Source organism: Engystomops pustulosus, chromosome 6, assembly GCF_040894005.1.
Source record: "Engystomops pustulosus chromosome 6, aEngPut4.maternal, whole genome shotgun sequence".
NCBI lineage: Eukaryota > Metazoa > Chordata > Amphibia > Anura > Leptodactylidae > Engystomops > Engystomops pustulosus.
In genome coordinates, this window is record NC_092416.1 from 105,606,027 (window position 1) to 105,617,603 (window position 11,577).

General features: G+C 45.8%; 1 protein-coding gene across 1 annotated transcript; it reads left to right on the forward strand.

The window, feature by feature from the left end:
- Positions 1-6,586: 6,586 nt before the first annotated feature.
- LOC140065954 (paraneoplastic antigen Ma1 homolog) lies at positions 6,587-7,960 on the forward strand. Its single transcript, XM_072113514.1, has one exon. It carries the CDS (start codon positions 6,587-6,589, stop codon positions 7,958-7,960), a length of 1,374 nt encoding a protein of 457 aa, XP_071969615.1.
- The last annotated feature ends 3,617 nt before the right edge of the window (positions 7,961-11,577 follow it).

The following is an 11,577-nucleotide window of genomic DNA, read 5'->3' on the forward strand; positions in this document are numbered from 1 at the left end:
CAGCGTCCCCCAGATCCAGTCTTGAACTTACCTCCTCGTAGAAACCAATCAGATTAGTCTGACAGGATCGATCTCTCATAAACCCATGCTGACGCTGGATTATAAGGTTGTGCACAGTGAGATACTCCAGGATAGCATCTCTAATAAACCCCTCAAATATTTTCCCCACCACAGCAGTTAGACTCACAGGTCTGTAGTTTCCAGGATCGCTATTTGATCCTTTTTTGTATATTGGTACCACATTTGCTATGCGCCAGTCCTGTGGAACATAACCAGTCCTCAGTGAATCTTCAAATATTAAAAATAACGGTCTGTCTATCATGGTCCATAGTTCATGCAGAACCCAGGGGTGTATGCCATCTGGCCCCGGTGATTTATCTATCTTAGTGGTTGCGAGGCGGCGCCATACTTCTTCCTGGGTTAAACTGTTGACATTCCAAAAAGAATTTACATTATTCCTCATTGTGTCTTCCACCAGGGGATTTTCCTGGGTAAAGACAGTTGAGAAGGCGACATTCAGTAGATTGGCACTTTCCTCATCTCCTTCCACCATGACCCCCATGTTATTTCTAAGGGGACCCACACTCTCTGTTTTAAGTTTCTTATCATTTATATACTTGAAAAATAATTTGGGATTATTTTTGCTCTCCCTGGCAATTTTTCTCTCAGTCTCTATTTTTGCAGCCTTTATCTGCTTTTTACAGGATTGATTTTTCTCTCTATAATCCTGTAATGCCTCATCGCTACCTTCACGTTTTAGCACCTTAAACGCCTTATCTTTCTCGCTTATTGCTTTCCTTACAAGACTAGTTAGCCACATTGGCTGTTTCTTGTTCCTCTTATGCTTTTTCCCATAAGGTACCGTATATACTCGTGTATAAGCCGAGTTTTTCAGCACAAAAAATGTGCTGAAAAACCTCACTTCGGCTTATACACGAGTCAATTTAAATAAATAAATGTTAATACTCACCCTCCGGTGCCCAGATCCACCGGCGGCGGCTCAGGAAGTTCAGCACATTAAATAAATAAACTTAGCTCTCACCTTCCGGCGATACTCACCCCTGATCTACAGCGCCGGCTTCCGATCCTCGTTGGTGGCTCTCGATCCCCGGCTGCGGCTGTCCTCTTTCTTCTTTTGCCGGTGGAGTCGCGTCCATGCGATCTCGCCGCCGGCGCTTACTATGATGCGGCGGTGTGACGTCATCAGCGGCGACACCGCCGCATCATAGTGAGCGCCGCCGGGGAGATCGCATGGACGCGCCTCCGCTGGCAAGAGAAGACAGAAGACGCTGCCGGGGATCGAGAGCCACCGCAGAGGATCGGGGGTGAGTATCGCCGGAAGGTGAGAATTAAGTTTATTTTTTTTAAATGTGCTCAACATACATGACAAATAGCAGAATAATCTTTTTCAATAATTCTGTATATACACAATTCTCAGCCAGAAAAAATGACAGTTAAAAAGGCATAAATTTAATTATAATCCTCTAAAAAGGTACCTAGCGTACCAAACTCACACACTATAAATAGTCAATTGATTAACGCACCAAACCACTACACCCTAGTGCAGATACATAATCTTGTGAACAGTCGAAAACATGCTCAGATCTCATACAGGCTAGAAAGTGGCAAATTGGATTGGTTACATACCCTGAGGGAGCATCTACTGTATAGGATCCCTCTTGGATCCAATTTTACCACTCCTTATGTAGCCAGGTTGAGAGGGCCTATGGCGGGAGGAGATAAATCCTTGTATTTGTCCATGTCAGTGTATATTCTCCCTCTGATGAAGCTTGATTGTGGAAACGCGTCAGGGAGGTGTGCTTTTTGTTTGAATGAGTACTAGGGACAGAATATTGGTACTTGTAATGACGGGAGTCTTTTTGGGGGATAGGGTGTATCTAGAACACAATTCACACCTCCCCCATTTGATCCATGAGAATACAAGGATTTATCTCCTCCCGCCATAGGCCCTCTCAACCTGGCTACATAAGGAGTGGTAAGTTTGGATCCAAGAGGGATCCTATACAGTAGATGCTCCCTCAGGGTATGTAACCAATCCAATTTGCCACTTTCTAGCCTGTATGAGATCTGAGCATGTTTTCGACTGTTCACAAGATTATGTATCTGCACTAGGGTGTAGTGGTTTGGTGCGTTAATCAATTGACTATTTATAGTGTGTGAGTTTGGTACGCTAGGTACCTTTTTAGAGGATTATAATTAAACTTATGCCTTTTTAACTGTCATTTTTTCTGGCTGAGAATTGTGCTCAACATACATGGGGGCAGGCTGGCTGTATACCGGAGGGGGCAGGCTGGCTGTATACCTGAGGGGGCAGGCTGGCTGTATACATGAGGGGGGGCAGGCTGTATACCACTTGGGGCTGGCTGTATACTACACCCTCGGCTTATACTCGAGTCAATATGTTTTCCCAGTTTTTGGTGGTAAAATTAGGAATCTCGGCTTATACTCGGGTCGGCTTATACTCGAGGGGGGGGGGCTTTTTGTCTTTGAGAACATTATCCCAGTCTATGCCTTAAAATTTGCCCTCCTGAAGTTTAGAGTGTTGGTTGCCCCTTCCCTAACGTTCTTAGTAAACCGTAGTACAAAATCAATGATATTATGATCACTATTCCCCAGGTTCCCCCCAACCTGTAGTTTTGATACCCTATCAGGTCTGTTGGTTAGGATAAGGTCCAGCAGTGCCCCCCCCCCCCTCTTGTTGGCTCCAGGACTATTTGCGACAGGTAATTGTCTTTTGTTGTTGACAAGAACCTGCCGCCTTTGAAGGACCTGCATGTTTCTGCCCCCCAGTCAATATCTGGGTAATTGAAGTCCCCCATGATAAGTACTTCACCATGCTTTGAAGCCGCATCCATTTCACTTATCAGCATTTCCTCTGTTGCCTCCATTATATTTGGAGCCTTATAACAAACCCCTAGTAATATTTTATTATTCTTTTTCCCTCCCCTTATCTCCACCCATAGGGACTCCACATTTGCATTTGCGTTACTGATGTCATCTCGCAAGACAGGCTTGAGGCAAGAATTCACATATAAACAAACCCCTCCCCCTTTTTTTATTTATACGATCCTTTCTAAAAAGACTATAACCATCTATAGCAACAGCCCAGTCATAGCTACTGTCCAGCCATGTCTCGCTGATTCCCACTATATCATATTTTCGCTCCAACATCAAGAGTTCCAGTTCCTCCATTTTGTTTGTGAGGCTTCTGGCATTTGTGTACATACACTTTATATGGTTTTCCCTGTCCATATTCCTTTTGTTCTTATTCCCCAATCTCATTCCATCCCCCCTTCCTCCCCCATGGACTATGACTCTTCCCAGCTCTCTATCTACACTGTCTATTTGCCCTGCACAAGTGTAGTTGCCCTTCCCCCAGGTCTTTAGTTTAAACACTCCTCCAACCTTCTAGCCATTTTTTCCCCCAAAACAGCTGCACCCTCCCCATTGAGGTACAGCCCATCCCTACTGTAGAGCCTGTAGCCGACAGAAAAGTCAGCCCAGTTCTCCATGAACCCATAACCCTCCTTCCTACACCAACTTTTGAGCCACTTATTTACCTCCGCTGCCTTTCTGGTGTGGCACGTGGTACAGGTAGTATTTCAGAGAAAACTACCTTTGAGGTCCTTGCCTTGAGCTTATGGCCTAAATCCCTGAAATCATTTTTAAGGACCTTCCACCTACCTCTTACTTTGTCATTAGTGCCAATGTGGACCATGACCGCTGGTTCCTCACCAGCCCCTCCCAGTAATCTGTCAGCCCGATCCGCTTCATGCCGAACCCGAGCACCCGGCAAACAAACACTGTTCGGTATGCATGGTCTTTGTGACAGATTGCCCTGTGTGTTCCCCTAATAATCGAATTTCCCACTACCAGCACCTGTCTGACCTTGCCTGTGCTCCCATTACCCTTCTTACTGGAGCAGACAGTCCCCTGGTTGCTAGAGGCCACGTCTTGCTGCAGCATTGCTACCCCAGAACTGATATCCCCCTCATCCGCCAGCCTGGCAAACTTATTGGGGTGAACCAGATCAGGACTAGACTCCCTACAACTCTTCCCTTTACCCCGCCTTCTACATGTTACCAAACTTGCGGCCCCCTCACTCTGCACCTCCATACTTCCCTCCCCACACCCATCTTCCCTAGAGAGTTTGTGCTCCAGGAGCAGCAAACTTCGCTCCATATTGTCAATTGCCTGCAGCCTTGAAACTTGCTCATTTAGATCCAGAATCTGGGCTTCCAGATGAGCAATTTTCACACATCCCACACAGCAGTATTCCCCCTCGAGCGGCTGTTCAAGGAAAGCATACATGGCACAGGATGTACACTGTGTAGCAATGCCACTTATGGAATCCATTGTTCTAATGGGGATTACAATAGAAATATGCACAGAAAGAAGAATTTACAGTCAAAGTAACACAAAATACAGCAGTTACCTGCTAAAGTCCCTCAAACTTAAGTTCCTTAAACCTAAGTCACACTTTGGACACTGCACACGCTTTGGATCAATGCACACTCGCCACCAAGCTCACACGCTCGCTTTTCTGCTGCTTTTTTTAAAGGTAATGTGCCACAAAACTCTGCTGAGCTCACTGCAACAAGATCTGGCTGCAAACCACCAAACAAACTGACCACAGAACTATATAAAAGCTGCTAATTAGATAGCCACACAGAGTAAACGTAAATGGGACACAAATACGTAAGCGTAACCCTGTTACAAATGCGGAATAAGCGTAGACGTGCCGCATACGCTGCATAACCGTGTCTCAAATGTCGTGTGAGCGTAATCGTGACGCAAGAGTTGTGTAACCGCGGCGCAAGCACTGCGTAATCGTAACTGGCGCAAACGCCGCGTAAATGCAACCACAAGCAAAACAGTATATTAGCGGAATGTGTGTGAATGCAACCATTAGATGAACATAGAAAAAACCCACAGCTCAATATTCATAATAGCTTCTCTGCCACTGATTGGACAGTATGAGAGAAGATTTGCATAACACACGCCTCCAGCTCCAGCCCCAGCTCCTCCTCTCTGACCAAACAACAGATTACAATGGTCAGAACCTCAGAATTATATCTCCACAACCGTGGGGGCTAGAAGGAAAATTCCAAGTGCGTCTGAATCTGTGTAGCAGCCCACAGCCCAGGATGGTATGATAATCGCTACATGTGTGAGGTGGTGAAAGGTCCTCTTTAAAACAAGAAAGCTATTCATGAGAAGAATCCAACCATAGTCAAAAGATTTATGGTCGTATCCAGGAACAACCAAAGTGGTTAACACCAGGACTGATAGAAAAATGTTGAAATTATATTTGTGAAATGCTGTAATTTTATCATTAGAAGTAGAGAATGTGTGAGTGTGTTATTTTGTTATGTAACCCCTGCTAAGAGCCCAACATGTGAACAGGACAATGTAATTGCTGGGCAGCAGGGCTTAAGACCAGCAGCTAGCAGCACCTACTCCTCAGGAGCAGACTGGACTACATCTCCCAGCAATCACTGCTGCTCTGTGCCACTGACACTGATAGAGGAGTTGCTGGAGAAAGGGCTGATGGGAAAAACAAGGGATTGTGGGGAGGAGAAGGGAGAGAGACCTCATGTGTAGCAGAGAGGACTGACAGCACATGGCAGAGTGTAGAGAGTCCTGCACTGAGAGTGACACAGCAGAGGACTAGAGACAGCCCAGCAGCTCAGCCCCAGAGGAGAAGAGGACCTGCTGGAGGAGCTCCACCTCTGCACCACAGCCTGATCCCCAGGAGGTCTCCACATCCACCACACAGGAGGTTCCTGCCTGCCCCTCCATTACCATCCAGGTGCCTGGTCCCAGCTACAAGCAGAAGCCTGGGTGCAGTCACTCAGAGTTGTGAGTAGACTTTATTGTTAGTAAGGAGTTTGCAGGAAAATAATTGCCAAGAGTACTGAAAGTATTAAGTGCACCAACGTTACAGAAAGCGCGCCAACGTCCGCGGCAACAGGACCCCAACGATTGGACTGTGTAATATGCATAGCTGCAGCATAATAGTGTAATCCTGTGCAGGTAGAGAGAGTGTGTTGTCACCTGCAGAGTGTGTGATAGTGACACGTGTCATTTCTGTTGTGTTCTGATTGATCCCCTCTGTTGCTCACAGAGCTCATTAGTTAAAGGGACCCCTCTGCACCATTATCCCAACCAGGCCTGGGAAGTGCAGTTACCCTTTATTGCCACTAGCAGTACATTTTAGTAGAAAATCTGCATCTGTAAATACTTTACCCTTGTTTATGCTTTTCCCTGTTTGCATTCATTGCACTTGGCTCATCCCTAATTCCTTCCCTCACAATAAACCTGCCAAGTTGTTTTACCCTTACCTATTGTGAGTGTGTGTTAAGCTTAGGCAGGGGTTTCCCGAGTCAACCCCTGGCAGAAGAGGAAAGCCCTCCTGCTGACCTACAGAGCTTCAAGCAAGATTCGGGTGGAGGCACTGCGCCATATTGAGTTTGAAGTCACCATACACCCTTCTTGCAGAGGTAGGCCTGAAGGGGTGTTACAGTGGAGGCACTGCTGAGATTGAACAAACAAAACAGTTGCCATGGAGACTTTAACAGAGAGAGAAGTGTCCACATGGTGTGAGGAGATGTGCATTGGTGATGAAAAAAGTTTTGCCTTGTGTGGTAAATTCTTTCATGCATCTGATGATGAGATACTGCAGATAGTGAATGAACTTCCTGGTGTCACCCATGCAAAGGTGACTGATCGCAGGGGTGATGAAGATACACCATTCCCAGCTGCATTAATAGCAACTGATAAGATTTTGGAAAGAGAATACTTTGCATCAGTTATAGCTGTGCCGCCAGAACATGGTAGGCAATGGAAAATCATATGGCCTATGAGGCCTGCAGTGATTGGGCAACAGGATCCAAACACACAGCATAGGAGGCCTAGTAGATGTTTACCTCCTACCCCACTATCAGCCAGATCTGAAGAAACACCAGCTTCTGCTGACATGCTGGTAGCAGCTATGGAAAGGTTAGTGAGTCAGTTTGCAAAGATTCAGCCAGAGTCAAGCTATCGCCGTTTGAAGACTTTCTCAGGTATCACTCCAACCCCAGCCGGTGAAGAGGGGTATGACACATGGAGAGATGTGTCCCTGCAGTACCTGCAAGAGTGGCAGTGCACGGATGCAGTAAAGAAGCAGAGAATAGTGGAGAGTTTGAAGGGTCCAGCTATGGAGGTAGTGCAGGCTGCTTGGCGAAGTGATCCTAATGCAACTTTTCAAGACTATATGGCTGCTCTTAAGGATGCTTTTGGGACTCCAGAAGATGCAACAGACCTTCTTTATAAGCTCCGCACCACTTATCAGGAACCGGGTGAGAAATTATCTGACTATCTTTACCGACTGGACAAACTAGTTCACAGAATTGTGTCCAAAGGCGGGCTCAGTTCTCAAGATGTGGACCGGTACCGTTTGGATCAAGTACTGCGAGGTGCTCTCACCAATGATCCCACTGCTCAAAGACTAAGGTGCTGCGACAAAGAGAAGGTTCCTCCTTCCTTCCATCTGTTGCTGAAAGAAGTCAGACAGGAAGAAGCTATTATGGCAGCCCGAGAGCAAACATCCAAAAGAGTCACTTCTGCTACTCTAAAGGCTGAGCCAAGCCGAGAGGAGGAGCTTCTCAAAATCATTGAGAAGCAAGCAGAACAAATTTCTCAACTCCTAAAAAGCCATACAAAAGAAGTTGAGAGGTTGAAACAGGTTTCCACTACATCCCATGAGAGACAACCACGATCCACTAGAAGCACCAGTCAGGATCGACAAAGAGATGGAGACCGAAAGACAGAGGGATGTTTTGTTTGTGGGGATCCAAGCCATGTTGCTCGGCGATGTCCAAACAGGTGGAATCCTAAGAAGTCTCTTTCCCATTACGAAAACAAGCTGTCGGGAAACGGGGAAGGGGGTCAGTAGAGTCCCATACTGACCCCCATTCAAGGTCAAATGCTTGCCCCACCACTCCATCCACTGCCGCTCAACCGGGACAATTTCCGAAAGACTTGGATGGACCAGCCCCACATGTTCCAGCTAGTATTAATGGCCAACCCTGCACTGTGCTGCTAGACAGCGGGTCTCAAGTGTCTATCATCTTTGAAAAATGGTAAAAGAAATACCTCTCAGGGGTGCCCCTTCAGCCTTTGTCTGGACTTGTTGTTTGGGGTTTGAGTGAACATAGCTACCCTTACAGAGGATATGTGTCTGTTATGCTACGCTTTCCAAAGACAGTTGCTGGAGTGGAGAAAGAAATACCCATCATAGCACTGGTCTGTCCAGAGGCGGAAGGAGACCAGAGATCCATACCGGTCATAGTAGGAACAAATGCCAACATTTTCCGTACATTAGCACAGTGGTGCCGAGAAATTGGTGGTGATAACTATTCACAGACCCTCACTATTCACCCAGCTTGTCTGGCTGCTTATATTAGAAAGGAGGAAGAAAGGAGGGAGCTACATCAGGAATGTTTTGATCCCTGTTTTGAAGGTAGTGACCTGAAGAAATGTGAAAAGGAGTCACTAATAAAAGGCATGATGGAACGTAGAGAAGCATTCTCCATAGGAGACTGGGATCTGGGCCTGGCGCAGGGAGTGGAGCATCGCATTAGACTGATGGATGAGAAGCCTTTCCGAGAGAGGTCTCGAAGGCTAGCTCCTGCAGATATTGAAGACGTCAGGCAGCACTTACGAGGCCTACTAGATGCAGGACTCATCATAGAGTCCAATAGCCCATATGCTTCTCCCATTGTTATTGCCCGCAAGAAAAATGGGGATATTCGGATGTGTGTGGACTACCGTACTCTGAATCGGCGCACAGTCCCTGATCAGTATACAGTCCCCAGGATTGATGAAGCTCTAGATTGCTTACAGGGCAGTCAGTGGTTTTCCGTGCTGGATCTCCGAAGTGGCTATTACCAGATACCCATGAATAAGGAGGATCAAGAGAAGACGGCTTTCATTTGTCCCATTGGATTCTTCCAGTTCCAAAGGATGCCTCAAAGAGTTACTGGCGCACCTGCAACGTTCCAAAGGTGCATGGATCAGGTGATGGGAGACATGAATTTTCGGGAGGTATTGGTCTACCTGGATGATCTGGTCGTATTTGGACAAACCCTAGAAGAACAAAAAATAGCAGCAGCGAGACTATTCAGCAGTCATAGCCTCAGATAAATAGCCTACAGCATTCAATAAATGTTTATATAATTACCAGCACAATGCTATCAAGAATTATCTTAAAACTTAACTTTTAATCAAAAGCTTACAGTAAAATTAATAGTGAAAATACTAAAATGTTCCTAGTGTATCGAGTACAAGTTTATGGATCAATAGATGCACATAATCCATATATCTGCATAACAATAAATCAGCATTTCAATGGGTCAGGGAGATATACAGGTTTGGTCTTACCGGTCTTCACTCGGTCGGGTTGGATGAAGGGGCGTTCCTGTAAGGGAATGCTCAATCTCACCCTATTATGCCCTTTCTGCAGTCCTACTCCCGGTATTCGTGACTCCCAGCCCTTACAAGGGCGGTCCCCAAAACTGTCCCTGTATGCAAACTAGTGCACCCTTGATACTAAAGTAGATGTTTCTTCTTATTCCCTACGCGTTTCGTGCATAGTCACATGCACTCCTCAGGGTAAATGAAAATTCAGCAGATCGCGGTATCCTGTAAATTTAAACTATCCCGACTGTAAACTAAAAAGTACTCGCCTTCCCCCGAATATGGATGTTTCACCTATAGACGTATTCCTTAATAGAGTCACCACTGATTTAAGACAGTTAGAGAACTCCTTCAGTCAATATAACTGTTCAAGGGCTGAGATGGAGGCCCTACGGTCACTACAAAATGAAACATCAATTACTATTAAGAGTTCCGACAAAGGGGGCAACATAGTACTCATGATGACCCCCCAATATAAGGAAATGTGTATGAACTTGTTAAAAGATAAAGACACATACGAAATTCTCCCCACCAATCCAACAGATATCTATATGAAAGAACTAAGCGGTCTTCTGAGACAAGCTAAAAATGATAACCTCATTGATGAATCCGAATTCAATTTCCTGCTGCCAAAGAATCCCGTTGTAGCGACATTCTACAGCCTGCCTAAAATACACAAGGGGCTGTCCCCGTTAAAAGGACGCCCCATAGTGTCAGGGGTGGGTAATATAACCCAGAATTTAGGGATTTACTTGGATAAGGTCCTAAGAGGCTTTGTTTTAACACTCCCCTCATATACAAGGGACACTTTAGATCTTCTAACCAAGTTAGATGGTATCACCTTGGATCATGAGTACATACTGGGAAGTGTTGACGTCGAGGCATTATATTCCTCAATACCTCACAGCATGGGACTTAAAGCTGTTGCACACTTCTTAAGGTCAAGAGGAATACAACAAGAGGGCCATAACGACTTTATCTTAAGGGCCTTAGAATTCTGCCTCACCAGAAATTTCTTCCTTTTTAATGGGAGATTCTACCACCAGCTCAGGGGCACGGCGATGGGTTGGCCCTGCGCGCCAACCTATGCCAACTTGCTCCTGGGCTGTTGGGAGGAAACTATGGTATTTGGAGAGGAGAATACACCGGACACATCGAAGATCGAGGCGTGGCACAGATTTATAGATGATGTCTTTGTGATCTGGCGGGGCCCCCCCCAGGAATTTGAGCGGTTTGTAAAGGATCTGAACACCAATCCTATAGACTTACGCTTTACCCATGAGAGCTCTGATGAGAGCCTACCATTCCTTGATGTACGTATCACTATAGACAAACATCGAGCACTTACAACTGAGATTTTTCGTAAGACCACATCGACAAATTCTCTGTTGAGGTGGGACAGTAGTCACCCGACCCCCCTAAAACGTGGTATCCCCAGAGGACAGTATCTGCGTCTGAGAAGGAATTGTTCAGACACAGATACCTATATTGAACAAGCAAAAGACCTGCGCCTCAGATTTCAAGCAAAAGGATACCCAGATAAAATCTTAAGGGCAGCCTATCAGGATGCACTCCAAAAAGATCGGCACGAACTCCTTAAAAAACAAACTGAGATTAAAGAGGAGGGGATAATCAGATTAATTACAACATTCGATAATGGAGCTAAGGATGCCAAAAAGGTGTTGGAGAGACACTGGGACATCCTACTAATGGATCCTGATATTAGGAAGGTTTTGAGCCCCTATGCAACGGTGACCTACAGAAAGGGGCGATCACTAAAGGACAGGCTGGTACATAGTCACTATACCCAAAGTCACAATAGCACATGGCTTGATGGAACAACTAAGACCACCGGTAGTTTCAAGTGTAGTGGCTGTGTCGCCTGCCCACAGATGCTAAGGTGCAACTCTTTTACATCCACAGTGACAGGTACCACCTACAAAATTAAACAATTCATAAACTGCAAAACACAAGGGGTAGTATACCGAGCAGTATGTGAGTGCAGGATTGAATATGTAGGGAAGACCATTTGTGAACTCAGAAGAAGAGTGGGAGCGCATCTAGGGGACATATTACATAAGAGAGACACACCCC

What these genes read in the sequence shown, in the direction of transcription:
- LOC140065954 (XM_072113514.1), top strand. Translation starts at nt 6,587, where the DNA reads ATGGAGACTTTAACAGAGAGAGAAGTGTCCACATGGTGTGAGGAGATG.